This window comes from Sapajus apella, unplaced genomic scaffold (genome assembly GCF_009761245.1).
Source record: "Sapajus apella isolate SASKATOON/1434 unplaced genomic scaffold, GSC_monkey_1.0 scaffold2, whole genome shotgun sequence".
NCBI lineage: Eukaryota > Metazoa > Chordata > Mammalia > Primates > Cebidae > Sapajus > Sapajus apella.
In genome coordinates, this window is record NW_022436942.1 from 10,544,807 (window position 1) to 10,569,758 (window position 24,952).

A 24,952-nucleotide genomic window follows, 5' to 3' on the forward strand; every position below is an offset into this window, starting at 1 on the left:
ATCTTATAACATTGCCCAGGAGAAAGCAAGGAGAAGGGACTTATGGAGACCCTTGCCAAGTCTTTATTATGATGAATGTATATGGTATGTCAGGGAATTTATATTCAGCACCATGCAGCGATTATTTCTACATCTCCTGTTACTATTTGGCGTTTCAGAACTGGCGCAATCCACATAGGAGACCGAATCCTAGCCATCAACAGCAGCAGCTTGAAAGGGAAGCCTCTGAGTGAAGCCATCCATTTGTTACAGATGGCAGGAGAGACTGTCACCTTGAAAATTAAGAAACAAACAGATGGTGAGTAGTGCGTTGGAAGTCACAATTAAGGATTTCCAGTGCATTTTCTTCCTGGAAAGAAAGTGCTAGTGTCTGTGTGTAATTCCAGGGAAACAAATCTCCAGCCACAGAGTATTTGGTATATTTTTATTTAAATTTACTCTGATACTTAAGCTCCTTTCCTTTCGATAAAGCCCAGTCGGCATCAAGCCCCAAGAAGTTCCCCATTTCTAGCCATTTGAGTGACCTGGGGGATGTGGAGGAGGACTCCTCGCCAGCACAGAAGCCAGGCAAGCTCTCTGATACGTACCCCTCCACAGTGCCAAGTGTGGACAGTGCTGTGGATTCATGGGATGGGTCTGCAATAGACACCAGCTATGGAAATCAAGGTATGTCTTTACTTTGGGGACAGTGGACTCATCACTGTTGAAGCCCATGCTTCTCCAAGATTCATCCTCTGCTCCATGAGGAGAGTATCTTCATTTAACTTGTGTCTGCTTCAGTGCAGCCATATTCATATTGAACACATTGAATACTTGCATTCAGCTGGCCGTGCATTTTTTTCTAGTGCTTATGAGGTACTAGCATTTACCAAACACTAACAGGCCCCCATTAGATCTACTGATGGCCATGCACCCCATCCAGAGCTTGTCCTTCAAGCTTAGATTAATATGAGGCAAACCATACAATAAAGTGGTTTCTTGAATATAGGCCCCATTGTCTTATTTTTCAACAAGCTTTCCACAAAGATGGATTGGGGAGTTCTGAAGAGGCGTATAAGAGATTAGCCAATGATTTGTTACTCATTCCTGCCTACTCCTGACTTTCTTTTTTCTTTGAGAGATTGGGTCTCACTCTGTCACCCCGGCTAGAATACCCTGGCACTATCATAGTTTATTACAGCCTCAAACCCAGGGATCTTGCTGCCTTAGTAGCTGAGACTGTATGCACACACCACCACATCCAGCTGATTTTTAAATTTTTTGTAGATATGGGGTCTTGCTATGTTGTCCAGGCTGGTATCAAACTTCTAGCAAGTCTCCCACCTTGGCCTCCCAAAGTGCTGGGATTATAGGCATGAGCCACCATGCCCTTTCCCTGAATGTTTATAATTAGAGAGTTATAATCACAGTATAGGAAAGTATAGAGCAGATTTTTCTTCATAGGTGTCATCGTCATGCGAAGAAATACTGTCTACAGTAAAAGTTAAGCCTCACTCATGGAATATAAACACATAAAAAGTGTCAGACTGAATACACAGCATGAACTAATAGTTTCTTTTAAAAAATGTTTTCTTCCCAGTGATCCATAGCATCAAAAAGAGAAGTATGTCAAAACTTCTTGGTTTTTCCCCCTCATCTGGGCCTTACCTTCTCTCATGTCCTGTATAAATTCCAGCCCCTGAATCCTTTGTTTGCTCTGGGTTTCAGTCAGTCAAATAATAAAACACATGAACAGCTTAGAGAACACATTTGTGTGTAAGGGCTGCTTTGTCACTGAGCTCACTGTACTTTTAGGAGAGTCTGTATCCAGTTTGCTCTCTCCTGGTTTTCCTAGTTTCCTTCTCTCAGCCTACCTATGTTGTGTCACTCTCTGTTAAGTCCTCTGGTTAAAAAAAAAAAAAAATAGCAGGGAGAAAAAACTGGAAAAAAATGAAAAGAGATGATATTTCCGAGTTGTCAAGTTGTTATTTTCATTAGAGATGATACTGGAGTTGGGTGGAGAAAATACTTTGAACACCTAAATAGAATTGGGGCTTTAATTTATCTGGCAGTGAATTTTTCCAAGTCATAATAACTTGTGACAAGTTTGCCTAAGCCACCAAATAACAGACCTTCTGACTGTCTGAGAATTGACGGGCCACCAGAACACACTGGGTGAAGGACAGAAGTCATATCTGATCAGAGTAGACTCAAGTTTATTTATCAACATATTATGTATTGGTTATTTATTCATGTATTATTTGTGTATTGCTTATTAATGTGGAGATATTTTTGTTACCAGAGATTTTTGTGAGGGCACTATTGATGTGAATGAGTTCTGCCCCGTAAGGTGGTCCATAAGACCTTAGCTACTCTGTTCCTTGAAACCATAGAAACAGGACCATGAGAAGCAAACTGAATGTAGGACCTGCCCCTCACTAGCAAAAGATGAAAAACCATTTGTTATTTATGAAGCATTTTGAAATTTTGAATCATAGTCATAATAGTACATTTTGCATTCACAATTTAGGCATTTTTATGAGTTTGAGGGGAACTAAGTGATAAGTAGAGACAGTGGCAATCAGGATAGAATCAAAGTACTCCAAGATAATGAAAAAATAGTAATAATCCTTTATATATGTAGAACACTCTAGCGTTTACAAAGCACTTGCGTGTAACTAATCCTCATTAATTCTTGTAACGAACATGGAAGTTGAAGGCAGGATTTCAGTGTTTGGAAAGGGTTTAGGAGTCAGCTAGTCTGATGTCCAGAGCAGCCCTTGATGCCAGATCCTTCCTCGTGGCACGCCAAGACACGCTGCATGGACTTGAGCGCCCAAGGTAGCAGGTTGTTCCTTGTGCTGAGGCACACCCCCCCTCAGTCTCCACATAGCTCTGATGACTCAAAAGCTCTCACTTGTATTGAGCTGCAGTGTGCCTATTAGTCCTGGCTTTACCCTCAAGGACATTCTGAACTAGACTAAAGCCTCTTCTCCTGACAGCCCCTCAGATACTAGGAGACAGCTGTCAGGTCTCAGTTGACGCCTTTTTTTCCAGGCAAAATAGCCCCAGAACTTTTAATTGTGCCTTCTATAATTTACTGAAGAGTATTTTCATTGTCCTGTGGGCCCCCTTTCTGAATGTGCTCCAGTTTACCTGCATACCTGTTGAAGTGTAGCAGTCAGAAAGGAAAATCAGCCTGACAGCCCAGAGCAAAGCAAGTTTGTCACTGACATCATTGAAGACAGGAGAACTGATCTATGATGCCTACCTCAACATAAGAATTTTAGTGGTCGTGGCACATCTGCCACTCATTTTGAGATTATAGTTTACCAAGATCTCAAAGTCTTGTGAATGTGTTTTTTTTTTCTTTACTTGTGATATACCACCTCTCTCCAGATTGTGCTTGTGAGGTTGACTTTTTAAAAGCAAGGTACAGCTGGGCACAGTGGCTTAGGCCTATAATTCCAGCACATTTGGAAGCTGAGGTGGGCAAATCACCTGAGGTCAGGGGTTTGAGACACGCCTGAGCAACATGGTGAAGCCTCATCACTACTAAAAATACAAAAATTAGCCAGGCATGGTGGCACACACCTGTAATCCCAGCTACTCAGGTGGCTGAGGCAGGAGAATCGCTTGAACCAGGAGGCAAAGACTGAAGTGAGCCGAGATAGTGCCACTGTACTCCAGCCCGGGCAATAGAACAAGACTATGTCTGAAAAAAATAAAAACAAAATTAAAAGCAAGGCATAGAACCGTACTTTTATTCTTCCTTTTCAGTGTTACGTTGTGAGATACAGCTTATCTTTCCAACCTGTCCCTCCAGCCTCTCAGCAGGCTCTCTGCCTTGTCCCAGGAAGCCCCTGCACGTTCTCTCTGTTCCCATTAAGGCTGTAATAGTTGCTTTGTTCCCAGGAAGCTGTTGCGCCTCCATAATGTACATCTTCCTCCTGGGGCTGGAAATGATGTCTTTGCAGCCACATTCCTTACTGTTCTCTGCTTCTTCTCTAAAATGTCAAGCTTGCCCCACTCATTCCTTCATCCAGTATGTAATGACTGGCTCAATATCAGGTCCATAGACCATGTGGGTACACTGTTAGGCAAAGGAGACATGGTCTCTGCTCCGGAAGAGGTTGCCCGGCTGAAGGTCCAGTCAGTTGACAGGTAAACAAACAGTGGCCCTATCACTTCACTAGTGAAAAGAGAAATAGAATGGAATGAGAAATGCTGGTGGGGGAAGAGGGGATGTGTTTAAGGAAGTCCCACAAGGGGCTGACCCTCAATTCCACTGTGTAGCTCTAGCATGCTGACTTCTCCCAGTTGGCATCAGGGTTAGCTTCTTTCACTCCCCGTTGTCTTACCCTTTAGATTTCTCATGCCCTTCTGCCTTATCAAAATCTTAGGCATTTGGCCTCCTTGTATCTTATTTATTCTTCCTTGAACTCTGAGAAAACCCTATGACTGTTTTACTTGGACTTAACAAAGGTCAATACAAGAGGAGACTGGCAAATTGGTGGTGGTACATAGACTGCCATTCTCATGGGCTGAGTAGCTCTTGTGCTGTCTGTAACTTTTGACTCTCAACTCAGATCGTTACGTTTCTATCTTATTTTTCTCCTTTTTGAGGTCATTTTGATTATTTGTGCTCTCTTAGAAAACAAAGTTATTTCAGCCAGATGTCAAATGTATTTTCATATAATTAAGTAATCTATTAACTCTTATATTTTCTGTTTCTATATTATATCCATAATACTGTTCCTTAATTGGTATATCTGTGGCTTTATTATTTTCCCCATGATTCCCCATGATTCAATTAGTAACAGTTTGTTTGATTTCTTTGTTTGGTTTTTATTTTTTCCCCAGACAACTGACTCTTGCATTTATTTATTAGTTATACTCTGGGGTTTTTTTCCCCACATAAAATTTTACTTTTAATTTGATTAACTCTTTCATTCAGTTCCTTTTAAATGTTATTCCTCTATGATTTAAATTGGATGCACAATTTATTTATTTTCATTGTTTTATAAGGATCTATTCCTTCTTTGTGTTTTCATGAGGATGATAACTGATAAAGGACAGCAATCTGCAGTCAGAGTCCAACTTAAATGTCATTAAAAAATATAAATACTACATACAGAGGATAGCACAGAGTAGAAAATTCAACAGTATCCTCCTCTACTCATTGGTGGGGTTTCATTTTTCTCTTGCATTTCATTTCTGATCTCTACAAGCTCATATTTCATCATCATCTTGCCTTGCCCGGTTTCCCCTGAGCTCTTATATTTCTGCTTTGATCTCTTGTTTTATAGAGGTGATGACTTTGCTGTGTAATTTTTAAACTTTGTGATTATTTCTATTTGGTCATGTTTATCATTTGCTCTGAAGCAGGCTTTTTCTCATGAGTATACTTCATCAGCTATTGCTTTGTTTTTCTATGCCTTTACTCTCATTTCTCTGATATTTACTGGTATACATGTTATGCCAATTCCTTTTCAATCACTGCTCACCACTGAATAATATGAGTTCTTCCTGAACTGAAAGTTGCTAGAGGTTCTGAGAAGAGCCCAGGTTGTGTTCCAGGCTACTAAACGTACCCCAGTTCCAGCATGGTATGTGTGAGCGAGTTCTTCCCCAGCTACCAGAGAGCAGCAACAGCAGGCTGCTCACAAGGCGGAATTCCTCTCTGCTACCCCACTTCATTGAGCAATTGCTCTCTTCAGTCTGTGGCATGTATTCTCTTTCCCTGACTTTACATTGATGCCAAATGGGGTCATGGGTACTTCCTGCCACCAGCCATGCAGTGCATTCTGATGTTCTAAACAAAGCATTGGAGTTTTGTCTCATGCCACGGCCCCTGCTTTAGTGGACTGGGTTGTCTACCAAAGAGTAGTTTGGTAGTTCTGGCCATAGGTGTCTTGTCTCCACTCCTTACCACCACCACCCCCTTCCCATTTCACTTCCACTGTATTTATATATTATTTATTTTCTTATGTATTATGGTTTGAGATTACACAAACATTCTAGTTCTGATGAAGATGGAGGTTACATTCTGTCATTTGTCATCACTTTTTGTCTTGAGGTAATTTCTGAGAGAAGAGAGAACTGTCTTTGCATTGACATTTTAAGACCACAGCCTCATCTAAATTCTTTGAATATTTCTTGGCAAGATCAGTTACAAATAGTTACACAAACATATGATTTGATTTTCTCATCCTTCCCAAAACTGGGTCTTTAGGAAGCAAATTTGGCAGGGAATTATCTGGCTCACTTTCCTGTACTAAAATTGGTTTCCAAGAATGAAAGTAATAGCAAAAGCTACAGTCCCAAAATAGTGGAGATGAAAATTGAATTCTAAACTTTATGAATATGAACCAACACTGATTAGTTCACTTTTCTAAATTAATGCTGAGTGTGAATTAAAAGCTACAAATATTAATCTGCATTAGTACAGAAAACCAAATATTACAAGGTTGGAATGTCAGAATTTTACAAATATCTAAGGCATAGTTACTCTAAAAATAAAAATCATCCTATCAAGATTCCATCTACTTTCAGAAGTAGTTACTTTCCTATTTTCCATTTGTGCAAATAAAGACTTATTTTTTGTGAAGACCTGTTTGCCATCATGCAAACAAATAAAACTAAACATTAATATCAGTGAAAGGAATCTGGACTAAATTTTATACCTCACATTATGATACAACGTGTGAGACCACATGTGGAAATCCAGATGCAAAAGAAATAAAGATGGGAAAAGAAAAAATTGCCAATTGTAAACCAAAGGAGGCCAGGCACGCTGGCTCACACCTGTAATCCTAGCACTTTGGGAGGCCTAGGCAGGCGATCAGTAGGAGTTCAAGACCAGCCTGGCCAACATGGTGAAACCCTGTCTCTACTAAAAATACAAAAATTAGCCTGGTGTGGTAGTACGTGTCTATAATCCCAGCTACTTGGGAAGCTAAGGAAGGAGAATTGCTTGAAGCTTAGAGGCAGAGGTTACAGTGAGCCAAGGTCATGCCACTGCACTCCAGCCTGGGCAACAGAGTGAGACTCTGTCTCAAATAAATAAATAATAATTAATATGTGAATTAACCCCTTCATCAGTTCCAAATCCATTGAGAAATAGAAATAAGAGTCAGCTATGGATTAAAATATCAGCATTTCATTTTATTTTTTGCTAGAAAAAGCTGGATTGGTCCTGCAGTCAGAATCAGGATAATTATTTTCCTACCCTCAATCCAAGCCTAGACACTGAAATTTAAATGAGACATAAGTCAGATCTACAGAGCAAACCATACCTGAACTGATTACCAGTCAGTGCATTTAGGTTCAGCTGAAGAGAACTGAAAACTCTAACAATACATTGACTTAAGTTATAAAGAAGCAGGTACTTCGAGCTGGTCTGTAACTCCACAGTGTCATCAGAGGCCCATGCTTCTAAATATTTCTGCTCTATTATGCTTAGCACTTGACCTCCATCCTTAAGGTCACCTCATAGTCCAAGACAGTTACTGGGGCTCCAGCAATTTCATTTGCCTTCCAGACAGCAGTAACAAAGGTTGTAAGGAGCCTTCTGAGAAATCCCCTTTGCCATGTCATTGGCCAGAACATTTCACAAAGTTGCTCTAGCTTTGAGAGATGCTAAGAAGTGTAGTTTTAGTTTGAGCAATAATTTGCTCACCCTGAAACTGGTATTCTAGTACTAAGGATGAAGAGGAGAATGTTCTGATGAGCAACTGGTAGTCTGCCATAGTTATCTAACTGTCCAGACATGCCCTTCCTTGCCTCCATCAAGCTCAGAGAGCCCCAAGACTGTGACCCAGGCTTGTTGACCACACAGCACAGCAGCAGTGGGAGAGGAAGGGTCTGGAGAAAGCCAGGAAGGGGCTGAATGTCATGCCCAGTGTTCTTTTCCAAAACTCACCAGTTAGGTAAACCACATTCCTCCTATGGGAAGGAATAAGTACACATGGTAAGAGGGCCCAGAATATTCGTGGAATACTTTTCCCTCCTTAGGAGCAGAACAGAGACCCATAATAGAATCGAGGTCCTGTTTACCCTGACTGCACCTTTACCAGGCTCCCTTCTGCTTGGCCAACACATTTTGTTGTTGCTTTTGAGACAGAGTCACGCTCTGTCACCCCGGCTGGAGTGCAGTGGCATGACCTTGGCTCACTGCAACCTCTGCCTCTCGGGTTCAAGAGATTCTCCTGCCTCAGCCTCCAGAGTAGCTGGGACAACAGGCATGCATCACAACACCCAGGTGATTTTTGTATTTTTAGTAAAGACAGGGTTTCACCATGTTGGCCAGGCTTGTCTCTAACTCCTGGCCTCAAGTGGTTCACCTGCCTCAGGCTCCCGAGGTTCTGGGATTACAGGCATGAGCCACTGTGCCCACCATGCACTGTCTTACCCAACAGTTCCAACTAGTAAATCCTGACTTGTTATCTAATTCCAAGTTTACATGTCATTTTTCCTTTGGCACCCTTCATGACCCATGTTCCAGTCCCCAAACCAGTCTCTGTCCTTCCATACAAGTGTACTTAGACTAAAAGGATGACACTCACATGCAACTAGAACTCACTTTCTATGCCTCTTTCTTTTCCTTCTCCCATACATATACCAAATAATGCAGTTTTTGAAGACAGGAATCACTTTTATTTTGTCTTTGCATTTTAGTTTCTGATGTATAGTGTCTGATGCTTAAAAGACACCCAAATGTTTACTGCCTTAATAATGCTGAGACTTATCTCTCTTCCTTGTCTCCCTGCTTTAAAGATAAGGAAACTGAGATCTTGAGAGGTTGAAGGGCTTAGTGAACAGTAACAATGGGCATCTGGGTACATTAAAACCTCATTGTGTTCTAGAAACTTTCATACGGTGTGCATTCATTCTTAATTCTATCAACCTGGTGAAGTACCTGTTGGTATCCCCAGTTTACACTGAGATTAATTTGCAGGGCTGTGAAGTGAGAAAGTGGCTGAGCTAGGATTTGAACCTTGGTCTTTTCTTACTTGACGTTTATTAAGTTTTATTTATTTATTTATTTTTGAGACAGGGTCTTGCTATGTTGCTCAGACTGGTCTTGAACTCCTGGGCTCAAGGGATCCTCTTATGTCAGCCTCTCAAGTACGTAGCTGGTATTACAAGCATGCATAACCATGCCCAGTTACTTTTCCTTTTTTGAGACAGAATCTAACTTTGTCACCCAGGCTGGAGTGCAGTGGTGCAATCTTGGCTCACTGCAGCTTCAACAACCAGACTTAAGCAATCCCTCCTACCTCAGCCCTCCAAGTAGCTGGCATGCACCACCATGCCCACATAATTTGGGGGGGATTCTGGGGTGTCTTTTTTTTGTAGAGTCAGCTGATTGCCCAGGCTGATCTTGAACTCCTAAGCTCAAGCGATCTGCCTGCCTCAGCCTCCCAAAGTACTAGGCGTGAGCCACTGTGCCTGGTCAACTTTTCTTCCTTTAATCTCTAGGTCAGCATAGCATGGACTAAGGAAGAGCTGAGATCAGCTTTTCTGACTTTACACCTCACCCAAAGAGATTTGAATCCTATCCCCTTTCTTTCTCTGCTTTGCTTAATGCAATAATCATTTAATAGTGCTTATTAAGACAAGGCATTCTTATTAGTGATACACATGCCTTTCAGGGTTAGCAGTTTCCTACTGATGGTGGTGCACATCTGCTCAAGCCCATTCTTGTGCTCTTGCCTAAGTCTCCAAGAACTACTTATTATACAGACAACAGTTGGAAAGCAAGTCAGTCTATAATGTTGAAATTTCACCAGGGAACTCAGTGGTCATCCGGGTTGATGCTTATCAGAAAAAGATACTCCAGGAGGGCACCATCAATTAGCATTTGACTTTTAGAAAGGTTGAAGGTTGAAACCAGTTAAGGAAAGTAAAGTATAGGCTTCTCGAAACTCGTATCATAAAAACTGAGACTCTATGTATTGGGGGTTGGTTTGGTTGGTTCAGAGGAGAAAATGGTTAGTTCATCAGAGGCCACCAGGCTGAAACTCACTGCTACTTAGTCCCCCTTCAAAAGAAGACACACACGTGTTTCCTTAAGTCAACACTTCTGACAGAAAACTGCATTCATCACACAAGACTTCTTCTCAGATGGCTAACCACACTTCCATAGTTATCTGGGTAAAAGAGAGAGAATGAAATATTGAACTGTAAATATTTCCTCTGCTCCAGGGTTATCTAATCCTTAGTATCCTAAAATAGAAGGTTCCTAGAGTATTTCCATCATGTGGTGGTATGCATCGCCCTGGGTTCTTGAGATCAAATCCTTTTGATCAGAGAGTTTTATCCTTCAGACATCCTGCTTTCCTTGGGCTTTTAAACTAGTAGCAAAAATGGCATTAGAGGCTCCAACAGGTGGAGAGAATGTGAATAGGGAAGAGGAAGCAGGGATATCATGGAGACAGAATCATCTTACGCGATCAGGCCATTTAACTGTACCTGAAAATGCGGGTCCAGGTCTGTTTGCTTATTAAATGATTTAAGCACAGTAAGAAACCCATATCATATTGCAACCCAGTGCATTCATGTAAATACACATGCACACACACGTCACAACCTGAAGTAGTGGATGAAGGAGTAAGTGATGATTAGAGCACGGGTTATGGAGTTAGACCCACCGTCAAGCCCCTGCTCTCCCACTTGAACCCCTAAAATTATTTTCGAGAACTATATAGCCCTGCTAAAAGTTGTTGTCTAAATATTTTTCTCACAAAATGTAAATACTTGCAAAGAGTATAATTTCAAGTTTGTCATAAATATGCTTTAAAAATATTTCTGTCAAAATCTTGGAACTACAGCTTCAACTCAAATTTGTGGGAAGTGTCCATTATACAACCTAAGTGCCAAAGCCATTCCTCACTGTCTCACCTGTCAGGTTAATCAGATGTAACTTCCTAGCAGAAAAAAAGTCAGCATTTTGCAATTCAAATAAAGTAAACACAGCAGGCTCCTTGTCCCTGACATCCATTGCCCTTCTGAATTCTCTGAGACAGAGTGATAGATGGATGAGAGAGAGGGGTGAAAGCCTTGCCATGAGTTTGTGCCTGGTTGAAATAAAGCCATGCTCCCAACAGACCTTATCATAGAAACAAGGCTTTCCCAAATTATCCCTTGATTTGGCAGCTGGGAGTTTATATCCCAGGGCCCAAGCACTTTCAAAGCTTTGAAATGGGGCCAGCCCGATGGCTCACACCTGTAATCACAGCACTCTAGGAGCCCAAGGAAGGTGGATCACCTGAGATCAGGAGTTCGAGACCACCCTGGCCAACATGGTGAAACCCTGTCTCTACTAAAAATACACAAATTAGCAGGGTGTGGTGGTGCATGCTTGTAATCCTAGCTACTTGGGAGGCTGAGGCAGGAGAATCTTTTGAACCCATGAGATGGAAGTTGTGGTGAGCTGAGGTCACACCACTGCACCCCAGCCTGGGCCACAGAGCAAGACTCCATCTCAAAAAGATTTGAAATGGATGAGAAATATGTCTTTCATTTGTAAAGTGGCAGGAGTACAGTTGTGAAAGAGGAAGTGAGAAGGGAGAGCTAACTGGCAGGTCTCAGCTAAGCCAGTTTTGGGAAGAATTGCATCTAGAACTTGAGGATCTGGAAACCGATTCTCCTAAAATTATGACTTGAACTCTCAAGAAAGTTTGCAAGTAGCCTTAGGTACACTGTTCTAAGCCTTCAGTGTCCTCATCTATAAAATGCAAATAATAATAGTACCTACCTCCAAACATAGCTCTGAAGAAGAACGGTGATACAAAAGTCCTTGGTGCACAATAAGCACACTGTGTTCACTATCATTATGATCATTGCTGTTGCTATCCAGTCCTCTACTGGTTAACGATGTCATTTCTCAACGAACTAAGTCATCCTTGGGCCCAGCGCTAACACCTTGTTTATGTTTTAGGCACTAGTTTTCAGGCCTCAGGATACAATTTCAACACATATGACTGGAGGAGTCCAAAACAAAGAGGCAGCTTGTCCCCGGTAACTAAGCCTCGAAGCCAGACTTACCCAGATGTGGGGCTAAGTAATGAAGACTGGGACCGGTCCACAGTCAGTGGGTAAGATTTTCAACCAGTGCTGCCTCATCCAAGACAACTTCATGGTCATGTGAGCAAGATTTGAACTTCTGTACTTCCAGTGGCACATATTGTTAGTATGGGCTTTTTAAAGCCACCATAATCATCCATGCTGGCCACATGGCAGGATTCTAAAAGCTGCCTGATCAGTGGCAGCCTGGGCACCACCACACCACAACAGGGCAAGGGCTCGGTTTCCCCTAACAAAAACAGTAGTAGCACCTGGGGAAAAGCTGCTTCTATAAACTATGTACTCCCTTATGACAAGTAGGTCCTTCCCCTTTATTTTATTAATTTTTGAGACAGAGTCTCACTCTGCTGCCCAGGCTGGCGTGCGATGGCACGATCTTGGCTCACTGCAACCTCCGCCTCCCGGGTTCTAGTGATTCTCATACCTCAGCTTCCTGAGTAGCGGGGATTAAAGACATGTGCCACCACACCTGTCTAATTTTTGTTTTTTAATTTTATTTATTATTATTATTTGAGATGGAGCATCACTCTGTTGCCCAGGCTGGAGTGCAATGGCGCAATCTTGGCTCACTGCAACCTCCGCCTCCCAGGTTCAAGCGATTCTCCTGCCTCAGCCTCCCAGGTAGCTGGGATTACAGGCATGCACTACCATACCTGGCTAATTTTTGTATTTTTAGTAGAGATGGGGTTTCACATTGGCCAGGCTGATCTTGAACTCCTGACTTCATGATCCGCCCACCTTGGCCTCCCAAAGTTCTGGGGTTGCAGGCGTAAGCCACCGCACCAGGCCTTTTTAATTTACTTATTTATTTATTTATTTTATTTATTTTTTTTGAGATGGAGTCTCACTCTGTCACCCAAGCTAAAGTTCATTGGTGTGATCTCAGCGCACTGCCACCTGTGCTTCCCAGGTTGAAGTGATTCTTCCCCCTTACCGTCCCCTTACAGGTGCCTACCACCACACCTGGCTCATTTTTGTATTTTTAATAGAGATGGGGTTTTACTATGTTGGCCAGGCTGGTCTCAAACTCCCCTCTTCAAGTTGTCTGCCCACCTAGGCCTCCCAAAGTGCTGGGATTACAGGCATGAGCCACCCCATCTGGCTCCTTTCCTTTCTTTTAAAAGTTAGTTTCACGTTAGGTTACATTATTTTTTAAACATACATCATAGATCTATTTTTTCAGCAAAATATATTTTACCATTTTGTTTATTACCGAAACGTTTTAAGGAAATTTATAAAAAGTGATAACATTTAGTTTATTTATAAGTGGGGAAAACACGTTTCCCTCTTAAGAGAAAAATTTGGTTTCTCTTGTAGATATAGCAGCTGAAATACATTCCTGACGTTCCATCCCATTTCAATAGGGCCGTGTGGCCACAGCCTATTTAGCAGCAGCCACAGATAGTCTGAAATCCAGTAGTAAGACCGTGGGCCATCTTTTCCATCTTCACAACACTACATTTCCTAAAGCGTCCCTCTGCGGAAGCTCATGTACTTGGAGGATACGGGTGGAAGAAAGCCAGATCCAAAATGACTCTCTTTCTGTATTTTGTGTGAGGTGAAGGAGAGAGATTCTGGATACCAAACATATATGTCTAGCAAGTTCCTAAGCTGGCCTGTGTTTCTTGACAACAGTTTTGCAGGGGCTGCCGATAGTGCAGAGACAGAACAAGAGGAGAACTTCTGGTCTCAAGCGCTGGAAGATTTGGAAACCTGCGGACAGTCGGGAATTCTGAGAGAACTGGAGGTAGCCTTGGTCCTGCTACTTACTTTTATTGTTTCTACATTCATTTTTTTCGGTCCTTTTAAGTTTGCATTTCTCACACCAGTTCATTTAAAAGCTTTAACCCCTTTTCACAGGAGAAAGCTGACAGGCGTGTGTCTTTGAGAAACATGACTCTCTTGGTAGCTACCCTTTATGTTTATATTTTTGCTTGTGAAGCTGCCTTCCCTACCCCCTTGCCTTCTGGACAGCAATTTGATTTTATACAATGCAGTCAAAAGTATTTATTTCCCCATCTCCACCCCTCAAGCTTACTGACTTGTGGCTTCTGCCATTGCTCCCTGCTAACCCTGACTGTCTCTGTTTCCCACCAATTCGCTAAAAAGCGAGCTAAGTCTCCCAGCAGTGGCTCATCCCATTCTCTTAGTTGCTTTAGAAAGGTTTATTTGGCATGTTTTCATTTGTACCTGGTATAGAAATTAATTTGATCGTTAAGAGGAACATAAAAGGAAATTCTATTTTATTTTGTTTTGTCCTTAAAGGAGATGACAATGCAGCTGCTGAAAAAGGCCAGTCTATTTGATAAGCAGCAAAAATATTACATAGTACTTTGCTGTTAATTGAAAATCCTGATTCCATCCATGTTAACTGAGTGTAAATTCAAGGAAGAATGAGATGGAGTGTAATAGCTGAACTCCTGGTGAGTTCTTTAATCAAAGCCATGAATTTGCTGATGGTATTCACACTTTAGTCTGGGAAGTCCTGGACTATTTCCTTTTATGTTCTTTTAAATTTTCTGAGCTGTAAAAAATAAAGTGGCAAAAGTCTCATTTTTATTTTGATGCCATATGAGGTTCCCAAGTCACCATAAGGAATGTGAATGGCATAATGGGGTGAAACTCTTGCAATTCTAAAATGATTATTCATCTTTATATTATTTTGCTTCTCAATTGCATGTGTGGATATTTTATGTGATTCTAATGTTTGTGAATCTGCAGAGAATTATCAAGAAAAATATTAGTTTGAACTTGTAAACATCATAGTATTACCTGGCATGAATTGTAGCTTCAGAGCATAATTAAAGGTCTTGGACATGGATAATCCTATAAAATCTAAACGAAGTAAGACGTTGCAAGGATTCCTTTTTATACAACTTTCAAAAAGAGCTGAATGCTTAAGTATCAGCTGGGTTATTTAAACCTATACCACCTTCTGCATGTAGAATGATGAAGAAAAGTGGCCCAAACTGAATAACGAGCACAATTCTCCATTCTTGAACATAGCTCTGCTTTTGAAAGCATGTTTTGACTCATCCAGCTTTTTCATTGTGCAATTTAATACTTCTCTTTTGAAGAAAAAGCTATTCTTCCAACAGCTTATTTTACATTAGGCAAAAAGAAAATGATGTAAAATGTAATACAATGAAGTTCTGTTTTCACCCAGAAATTGAGTTATCTGATGAAAACAACATTCATCAGCAAGAGTGGAAGTTATGTTGCCACAGCCTGTGAGTTTGCTCTAACATAGCTCCAGACAGGTGTGGCCCTTGACATTATTATGCAGAAAGCAAATGAGTTGAATTTATAAGCCAAAGGGAAATTAAATCCTCAACTAGGATGAATGATTGGCAAAGTCATAGAGTCATATTTACACTTTTATCACAAGGAATATTCATTTATTGACTTAAGTGAATTCCATTCCCTTGATTGGAAATGCTATTATACAAAAAAATATTGGAGCTAGATTCCTGCCTATTAAATTTACATCCAGCATTAAAAGTTAAAGCACACTATAATACTAATAAATGTAGATGGTTAGCTAAGATGAAAGATGATTACAATTGAAATGCAAATGAAAATTAATTTACTAATCATTTTCCCTATTGCTAGTAATAATTTAGATTCAACTTTAACACTGAAAAAATGTATAGCTTTAACATTTGAGAAAAATTTGAATGACTCTTGGACAAGTTTTTAACCTCTCTTATCAGATATTTATTCTATAAAATATGGGAATTATAATGAGCTAGTAATTATGTGGAACTTAAGTGTTCAATAAAGTATTCAATAAAAGTTAACTCTTAGTATTTTTACCCTTTCTTGATTAATGAACACTGCTTTATTTTTTGTTTAGCATAATATAGGAAGAAGATTTAAATGTCAGATAGAGAACTCTAGGTTGCCTTAGGGATAATATACAGTTATGAATTGTGGCAAATGAAAACAGGTAATACATACTCTTGAGATCAAAGCAAATCTTAGGTAATTAAAAATAGTTTTTTAGCTTTTTATTTTAGTTTTTATGTTTGTGTTTTAGCTTTTGTGTTCCTCCTTAGATGCTACCTAAAGGTCATTTTAAACAAAGCAATCAAACTTATTGTTTGTACATTCACCTACTTACTTGAAGATGTAAACCAAAGAATTAAGGATAGCATCTCATTTCTTCCATGAGAACCTTTTCTAAATCAATTTGTAATTTCTTCTATGGCAGCTAAGGCTCATCAAAGCAAAACTGTGGTCTCCCAGATGTAGTGATTAAGTGTTTTACTTCCAATATGTGTCCCATCATTCTCATGAAAAATGAATATTTAAAAATGGATGTTAACAAAACAAACGTCTAAGTAGGTAAAAATAATAAGTGGATGGTCACCATGGCAAGAAAACAACAACTGAGTGCTGTCAGTTACACTAGATTAAACATAGAAATGGGCCGGGTGCAGTGGCTCACACCTGTAATCCTACCACTTTGGGAAGCTGAGATGAGCAGATCACCTGAGGCCAGGAGTTCAACACCAGCCAGTTTGAGACCAGCCTGGCCAACATGGTGAAATCTCATCTCCACTAAAAATACAAAAATTAGCTGGGCATGGTGACGGGTGCCTGTGATCCCAGTCACTTGGGAAGCTGAGGCAGGAGAATCACTTGAATCCAGGAGGTGGAGGTTGCAGTGAGCCGAGATCCAGCCACTGCACTCCAACCTGATGACAGAGTAAGACTCTATCTCAAAAAAATAATAATAAAATAAACATAGAAATGATATACATGAGTAAGTGCTGTAAAATAATGAATGTCCCATGACACCAATGAAGCCAGTAAAGGAAGATTTCAATCAACTTAAAAAGGGTATTTATCTGAAATAAATGGTAATATAGATAACCCACACTTGTTTTTAAATGCTAGGCATCTTTCTACCTACTAAAAAGGAAGTTTTATATGGTTCAACCTAATACTTGACTGAGAAGCACCAAGCAGTGAAGAACAAGAGTTCTAGAGTCAGAGTGCTAGGGCTCTATGTTCAGGCCCTCGGGCAAGTTGCTTAACTTGTCCATGCATCTCTTTTCTTAACTGAAATGAGGATGCATAGTAATTTTAATGTCTACTGTATAGGGTTACTTACGTATTAAATGATATTCTATATACAGTCTGTTTGGGACTTAGCATGTATTAATGTGCAGTGATCAACAAGTCTTTTTACAGTTATAATTTTATGTTTCAATATTATCAATGAGATAACTGATCTAGTCAAGATACTTGTTTCATTTCTTTTTCAACAGAGTTGTTAGGTATATCCACATGTGTGCCAACACTTGGCTATTATTCAAAGATCTTCTTAGTAGTGTGTGTATAGCCGAACACCAGGTGAATTTGAGAATTATGAAATCTTAGAGACATGACAAATGAAAACTCTACTCACTTTGCAGTATTCCCTCATGATCAATAATTTTATAAAGTGCCCTCGGCTCATTTACTACCTATGTGACCTTAGCCTCTTTGTGGCTCAGTTCCTCACCTGTAAGTTGAGAGGAATGGCCAGGCGTGGTGACTCATACCTGTAATCCCAGCACTTTGGGAGGCCAAGTGGGCTGGATCACTTGAAGTCAGGAGTTTCAGACCAGCCTGGCCGACTTGGTGAAATCCCATCTCTACTAAAAATGCAAAAATTAGCCAAGCATGGTGCTACATACCTGTAGTCCCAGCTACTTGGGAGGCTGTGGCACAAGAATTGTTTGAACAAAGAAGGCAGAGGTTGCAGTGAGCCAAGTTCGTACCACTGCACCCCTGGGTGACAGAGTGAGGCTCTGTCTCAAAAAAAAAAAAAGAAAAGAAACAAATAAATAATAAATAGAGAGAAGTAACAATGCCTACTCCATAGAGTTGTTGTGAGGATTAAATGAGTGACTACATTCAAAAGACTCAGTAAGTTAAGCTTCTGTTACTTTTAGCATCAGTATTAATATAAATAACTAAGTCATATGATAGTCACATGGCAAATAGAACTTGTTTTCTGTCCCCATGGTTTCAGGCAGATTTACCAATGCTAGTTTACCTTTATATACCCTTATATCCAGGAGTACAGAGCTGGCTACAGGCATCTTTTCAGAATTTTAGCATTGTCCAACCATGAGAAATGAGTATCCACTACTTGATATTGGTTTCAAATCCTTTTTTTTTTTTTTTTCTGAGCCTCATTCATCTTTGGTATCAAATCTTGTCATTGCTTGTGACTCATTCAGGGAAGAACATATTTGAAACTGAACAAACTTCCCAATGCAGTGGTAACATCCAATCCAAGTCCTACTGCTTGTGAGCAAAAAGTTGAATATAATAACATAATAAACGATTATTTTTAGTTTACCTGAGGATCTTATATAAAGAGCATTTCTAAGAAACAGTTATCTATACCAAATAATATGGGGACTTAGCTGATCTACAAATTTTGGGGACAGGCCACTTGGCCAAAGGAAAGGCAATATACGATGCTAAACAGGAAGCTTGAGAAGAACTTCTTGCCCACTGTTAGATGCAGTAGGACATAGAGGAAGCATTGCAAGTATAGACAGCCTGGTCCCCATTGAGAAGCTCTTAGTTACTTTCTGCTAGATGTATTCAAGGTTGCCTCATGAATCCCATCTGTTGGAGCCCACTCAGTGGAAAGTTAATGCTTAAAATGTAGTTTACAGTAAGCAAATGTTAGAGCGTTTCAATTTGCCTCAAAACTGCCAGGGGTGGTATTTGATTAAATAAACTCAACGCTTAAGTACTTAAATTGGATTTGAGATGTGCATCATAAATGTCACTTGCAAAGCATTTTCCAGACTTTCATAGTTCAATTAGTACATCCATTCTCCAGCCTTAGGTTATGCCCTGAAGAGACTGTATTTTGACCTTGCGGAAGGAGAATTGTATTTACCGTTGAGCACCAAACCCTTTCCTTAGTCCACAGCCTAATTGTTTTTTAAAATTGTCAATGCCACAGGCAACAATCATGTCTGGGAGCACGATGAGTTTGAATCATGAGGCTCCAACACCTCGCAGTCAGCTGGGGCGACAGGCCAGCTTCCAGGAGCGCAGCAGCTCGCGGCCACACTACAGCCAAACAACTCGGAGCAACACCCTGCCCTCAGATGTGGGTAGGAAGTCAGTAACCCTGAGAAAAATGAAACAAGAAATAAAAGAGATCATGTCCCCAACTCCTGTGGAGCTGCATAAGGTGAGTAAGCTTTCTCTTCTTTCCCTAGGGTCAGATTTAGCAACCATTCTGCATAGCATGTATGCCCGGTTGTAAGGATGGCGGTGGTAGCCTCCTATGGGCTCAGGAAAGCAAAGAAGCGTAAAGGCAGATCTTCAGAGACTTTGTTTTCAAAATACAATGCCTGGGAGGTTATCCTGGAAAGCAGGGAAAATTGGCTTTCAAGCAATGTATTTATCAAAAATGTATTTATCAGAAATGTATTTATGGTGGCTGGGTGTGGTAGCACATGCCTGTTATCCCAGCACTTTGGGAGGCCAAGGCAGGTGGATCATTTGAGGTCAGGAGTTGGTCAGCCTGGCCAACATGATGAAACCCCATCTCTACTAAAAATACAAAAATTAACCAGGCGTGATGGCAGGTATCTATAATCCCAGTGACTTGGGAGGCTGAGGCAGGAGAATCACTTGAACCCGGGAGGCAGAGGTTGCAGTGAGCTAAGAATGCAGCACTGCACTCCAGCCTCAGTGACAGAGCAAGACTATATCTCAAAAAAAAAAAAAAAAAAAAAAAAAAAAAAAAAAAGTATTTATGGCCAGAATCCTCTTACAAAAATGTGAGGCTTCAATGTCACATGGAGGTTACATGAATTAGTCTATTATTGCAATCTCATTGGAAGGAGGAAAGGATTTTCTAAATGTCATACCCTCATAGTTTCATAAAAAAGGGGGTTCAGCTTCAATGTGGGGAGGTTTAATCTTTCATTACAGACTAATAGTAGATGGTTATGTTGTTCAGTAGCCATGGAATTCTCTCCAAGATGTGTTAGATGGTCTTGGGCCAGGACAGGGTAAGCCTTAGTTACGCTCTGTCTCAGACTGGGATAGTTGCCTCACTTTGCTACATGGAAGAAAACCCACTCTTGCACACAAAGCTGAATTCAAGATTTGCTGGCAGGATTAGTCAAGGCATATGTAGTAACAGTGTTTGCAGAACCCTGGGCCAAGGAGAGTAGTGGAAATCTAGTTTTCTTTTCTAGAGTTAGTGCTTTTTTTGTTAATATATAAGGATGTATAAAATGATAACAATCTCATGCCACCTTTCTTGAGAACCAAGACATTTTATGTGGTTAATAATCTATTTTGTGGTTATTAATCTTTTCTTCTGGATAAGATAACAAATAATCTACTAGACATCTATTATCCAGAAGAGCAAATAACTGTCAGATTCAGAGGAGGTAATGTAGGCTTTTTTCCTCTAAAGACCTCAATTTCCCTAGCCACCTTATAAAACCTAGCTATTTGTTTTGCAACTGACAAGGATATTGTGAAAGAAAGGATAATATGGGAAGTTGGATTCTGAACTTTGTTTTTCAATCCTGGGTTTATTCTTTCACCACTCACTCCTCCATTCATTTAATGCCTATCCTATGCATTTATTCACTCAAAGAATGTATTACAAATCCCCAGAGAGTACAGAGTCTAGTGAGGAGACTGTCTGGGAAACCGGGAAGATAATGGCATCAGTCCAATGACAGAGGCAAGCCTGGGCAGCCCTGGAGTCAAGAGGGTGGGCCCTAACCCACTGCAGAGGGACAGAAAAGGCTTCCTAGAAGTAGGTGTTGACTATGCAGAGGAAGGTAGAGGATGGGTGGGCATTCCAAGCACAGAAAAAAGCAAGTGCAAAGAGGTGTCAAAGATTGTGGTGTAGGCGGGGTGCGGTGGCTCATGCCTATAATCCCAGCACTTTGGGAGGCCGAGGCAGGTGGATCACCTGAGGTTGGGAGTTCAAGATCAGCCTGACCAACATGGAGAAACCCCGTCTCTACTAAAAATGCAAAATTAGCCAGGCGTGGTGGCACATGCCTGGAATCGGAGCTACTCAGAAGGCTGAGGCAGGAGAATCGCTTGAACCCAGAAGGCAGAGATTGCAGTGAGCTGACATCATGCCATTGCACTTCAGCCTGGGCCACAAAAGTGAAACTCCATCCCAAAAAAAAAGACTGTGGTGCATTGGATGGAATGCAAATATTCTAACATGACCAGAACCTAGAATTGGAAACTTGTGTGTTAGGAGGAATTACAGACTAAGAGAAAAAGCAAAGACATTTCTGACATGTTAGGATGATGACCCAGGTTTAGGACCCATGCCACAAGTTAGCTTGTTTATCTAGTCACCCTAAATTGATGTGTCTGATTGGTAAGTCACAAGTCCTCATATACTAATTGACACACACCATTAGGCTGTAAGAAGTCCAATGGTGATTAAATTGCAGAAGCCACATATTCAGTGCTAAGTCTGCTGTACCAAGAAGAGGGCTGGCACCTGCAGGTTCCCTTGGGTACCTGTGAACACTGCCTTCCCCTATTCTGTACAGTTCTGTTCCCCAGAGAAGCAGGAGCCTGCCTGATAACTCTCCCTCCTTCACCTCCAAAGAGAATGCATATCAACACATACTGAGTGCCTAGCAAGTGCTATATACCTTTCATTCTCAGCCCTCAGTTACACAGGATAGACAAATAGCAAGTATAAAAGAGAGTCATTTCTTCCTCTGAAGAAATGTTTCACAGAGGTGAAACAGAGTGACTGTTTCACAGTCACCTCAGAGGAAGAAGATTATTGATAGCCCAGGAATACAAAACACTGTCTTCTCATCCCTCCAGCACTGAAAGCATTTAGCAAAGATAATGGCAATGAATTAATGTTGTTATAGCTGAAGTTTAAAGTGGCTCTGCTAAAAAAAAAAAATTAAAAAAAAAAAAAGCTCTTGTTAAGAAAAAAGTATTACCCACCTATTGGTAATATGAGTGGCCATGGGTGGACCCGTTGGAACATTTATGTGGCAGTGTGTGAATTGTGAGACCCTAAGATCATAGACACTCATGGGTCAAATTGACCTCCTCAGTAGGATGCTTCTTTTTTCCTTCACTTCTGTCGTTTCCTCTAAATGGTGACAATATGTACATTTCTCATGGAGCTTCGCTTTTTTCTGAATTGATCCCCAAAAAATAAGATTGTAAAAAATAAGTGGTGTCCTAGACATTGTAAGCCCCCTAAAATAACCTAATTAAGTGAAGATGTAGTCGAGGTGCAAGTGGCCGGATACTGTAGAATTATTGGAGTGGTTTATGCTCACATCTTGGGTATCTGTCCTTTTTTAAGGAATTCACTTACTCCGATAGGCCATCCAGGATGTTTGTTAGTAGGCATACCCTCCAAGTTTGAAGTGCTAGAGAGGAGAAATGGTCATTACAAAAGCTATTTAGAGCAAAGACTGGCAATTGCTCATGTATCTTGAATGTGGGTGTCTTTTGTACACCAAAAGACTACCTGATGTCATGAAAAGGCACAATGACTTGTTAAAGGAATGGAGCTATCCTCCCCTGAGGTGCTACTATCCTGTATTAAACCTTTTGTGAACATTAGGAAAAGGTACTCTTTTGCAATGGTGGCATGGAGAAGGGATCTAGGAAATGAGAAAAACACCTTCCACAAGTTGAAGATAACCCAAGCCACAGTCCACAGCTGGTTTTCAGTCCCCTAAGCCTCTTTGGTAGCCTTTTCCAAATGGACCTAGTGGATTCCCAAGGGGCTGAAAAGACCAGAGTGGAGAGACTGGGAGAGGTGAATAGCACACCAGGCTAAGCATGCTTGGTGTTATTTTCCTGGTGCTATCTTTCTGGTGGCTGTTTGTCACATGGTTAGGCTGTATGCAGGAGAACAAGTAGTGGGCCTGTTCATATCTAGACCGGCACCTGCAAAACCTTATTATTTTCACTGTAAGTTGGATCAAGATAATATAAATGAATGGACAAGGATCTGTACTATTGCTGGGGGGAAAAATAGCTAAAAACACTCCAGCTTCTGCAGGTGGGTTACTAACATCATCTCCATACAGAAAGAATGGCGCATTGGTTCACCTTCCACTTTCTTGGGTCTCAGCCTACTCTCCAGAGTTTGCCCCTTGTTTTCTGTCCATTCCTTCCTGCTACTTCTCTTCCTCTAGACATTTAAAGGTCCCCAGGTCAGAATCTAAATGGTTTTCACTCATTTCTCATCATCTGCTGCATCTGAGGCTCCCCTGGGGACTTGACAAGCCTTCCTTCAAGTCGTCCACATTCATTCCTGAAGCCAAAAAGCCAGTTGTCACGCCTGACACTGGAGAGCAAAAAACAAAGTCTTATGTCCTTTTTTGACTTTATAGACATGAGAAAGAAGTGGAGCTGGAGTGATTTAGAACTCAGTATGGGGATGGAAAAAACGATAAATGGGTCACAGGGAAGTCATCTTCATGTCCTTTTAGGCCACTCCTTCTCCAGCTTTCTCAGCTGGGATGCACAATCTGAAACATATTGTACCTCACAATTCACTACACATGTACACCCACACTCACATATATGAATGACTCCAAAAATTGACTGCACAGTATACACTGACATTTTTCTGCCTTTTCTTCAGTTTCTTTTCAAATGCTAATCTCACTAAGCTGATTTCAAGACTTATTAATAGGTTTCAACCAATAGTCTGAGGATTAAAGCCTAAGACAGTAGTTTGGGGTATGAACCCCTCATGACCCATAGAATGCTTGTTAAAATGAGGGTTCCGAAGCCCAACCCAGACTTACCGCATCAACATTCTCAGGGAGCGTGGGCCAAGAATCTACATTTTGGCAGCCTTTTCAGTGGATTCTTTTGCAGAATAGAGATTGAGAATCACTCCCTTAGGTTTTGCTATCTGGAGGTGAAATCATAGGCAACAGCTGGGTGGCAGGGTACAAAAGAAAGGAGGCTGCTTCCAAGGCCCTGGAGCTTCTGCATTTTATCTTTCCAGTGAATTCTGGTTTGTACTGCAGCTTATCACAGATTCTCTCTCTTTGCAGATAAGGGACCTGTGGTCTCAGCTACAATTCATTGATAACCCTTCTTTCCCTTCTGAAGCTTAAATGTCCTTTGGTGTCCACTTAATCTGTTTCTGAAATGAGTTCTAGCCTCACTTCTTTGCACATCTTAAGGCAGAACGATTTTTTGTAGAGTAAAAACTCCTCCACATGCAGAGCATTTGGACTTTTATTCACACTGAGGGTGGGCACAGTGGCTCACACCTACAATCCCAGTACTTTGGGAGGCCAATGCAAGAGGATCACTTGAGCGCATAAGTTAGAGGCCAGCCTGGGCAATGTAGCAAGACCTTATCTCTACAAAAAATGAAAAACTTAGCTGGGCGTAGTGGCTTGCATCTGTAGTCTAAGCTACTCGAGAGGCTGAGTCAAGAGGATCACTTGAGCCTGGAAGGTCAAGGCTGCAGTGAGCTGTGATTGAGCCAGTGCGCTCAAGCCTGGGTGACAGAGCAAGATTCCCTCTCTTAAAAAAAAAAAAAAAAAAAATCATACTCACATTTCCTTTTGCTTTGTCATTCATGCTTCTCAATAAAATTATACTTCTTAATTGTATGCAGCCATTTTTATTTTCTTGCAGAGAGGCTTTTAAAATATTTTCCATCATCTGCTTTTATTTGTGGCTGCTGGTAGCATGAAGCTTGGACATTTCAGTCACTCACAAGTAAGCTCTTTATTTTTCACAGCTGTTTTTGTCACCATCAGCTTTCCCCCCGCGGCCAAGTTCTGTTTGCATTTTGAACATTTTTGAGTTTTCCGAGAGGGGAGCTTTGCTCTGCTTGATGTGATAAAGTTGT

General features: G+C 40.9%; 1 protein-coding gene across 13 annotated transcripts in view; it reads left to right on the forward strand.

Moving 5' to 3' along the window:
* The window catches only part of GRIP1 (glutamate receptor interacting protein 1), a 702,506-nt gene that overhangs the window by 660,198 nt on the left and 17,356 nt on the right, over positions 1 to 24,952 (forward strand). For 10 of the 13 annotated variants that reach the window (XM_032284375.1, XM_032284413.1, XM_032284348.1 and 7 more), the window contains 6 exons: positions 159 to 298; positions 472 to 666; positions 11,924 to 12,080; positions 13,705 to 13,816; positions 13,930 to 13,974; positions 19,049 to 19,282. In XM_032284375.1, coding sequence (XP_032140266.1) covers positions 159 to 298; positions 472 to 666; positions 11,924 to 12,080; positions 13,705 to 13,816; positions 13,930 to 13,974; positions 19,049 to 19,282 — 883 coding nt within the window. The remainder of the gene's footprint in view (positions 1 to 158; positions 299 to 471; positions 667 to 11,923; positions 12,081 to 13,704; positions 13,817 to 13,929; positions 13,975 to 19,048; positions 19,283 to 24,952) is intronic. The other 3 variants (XM_032284365.1, XM_032284430.1, XM_032284449.1) reach the window with 1 other exon arrangement.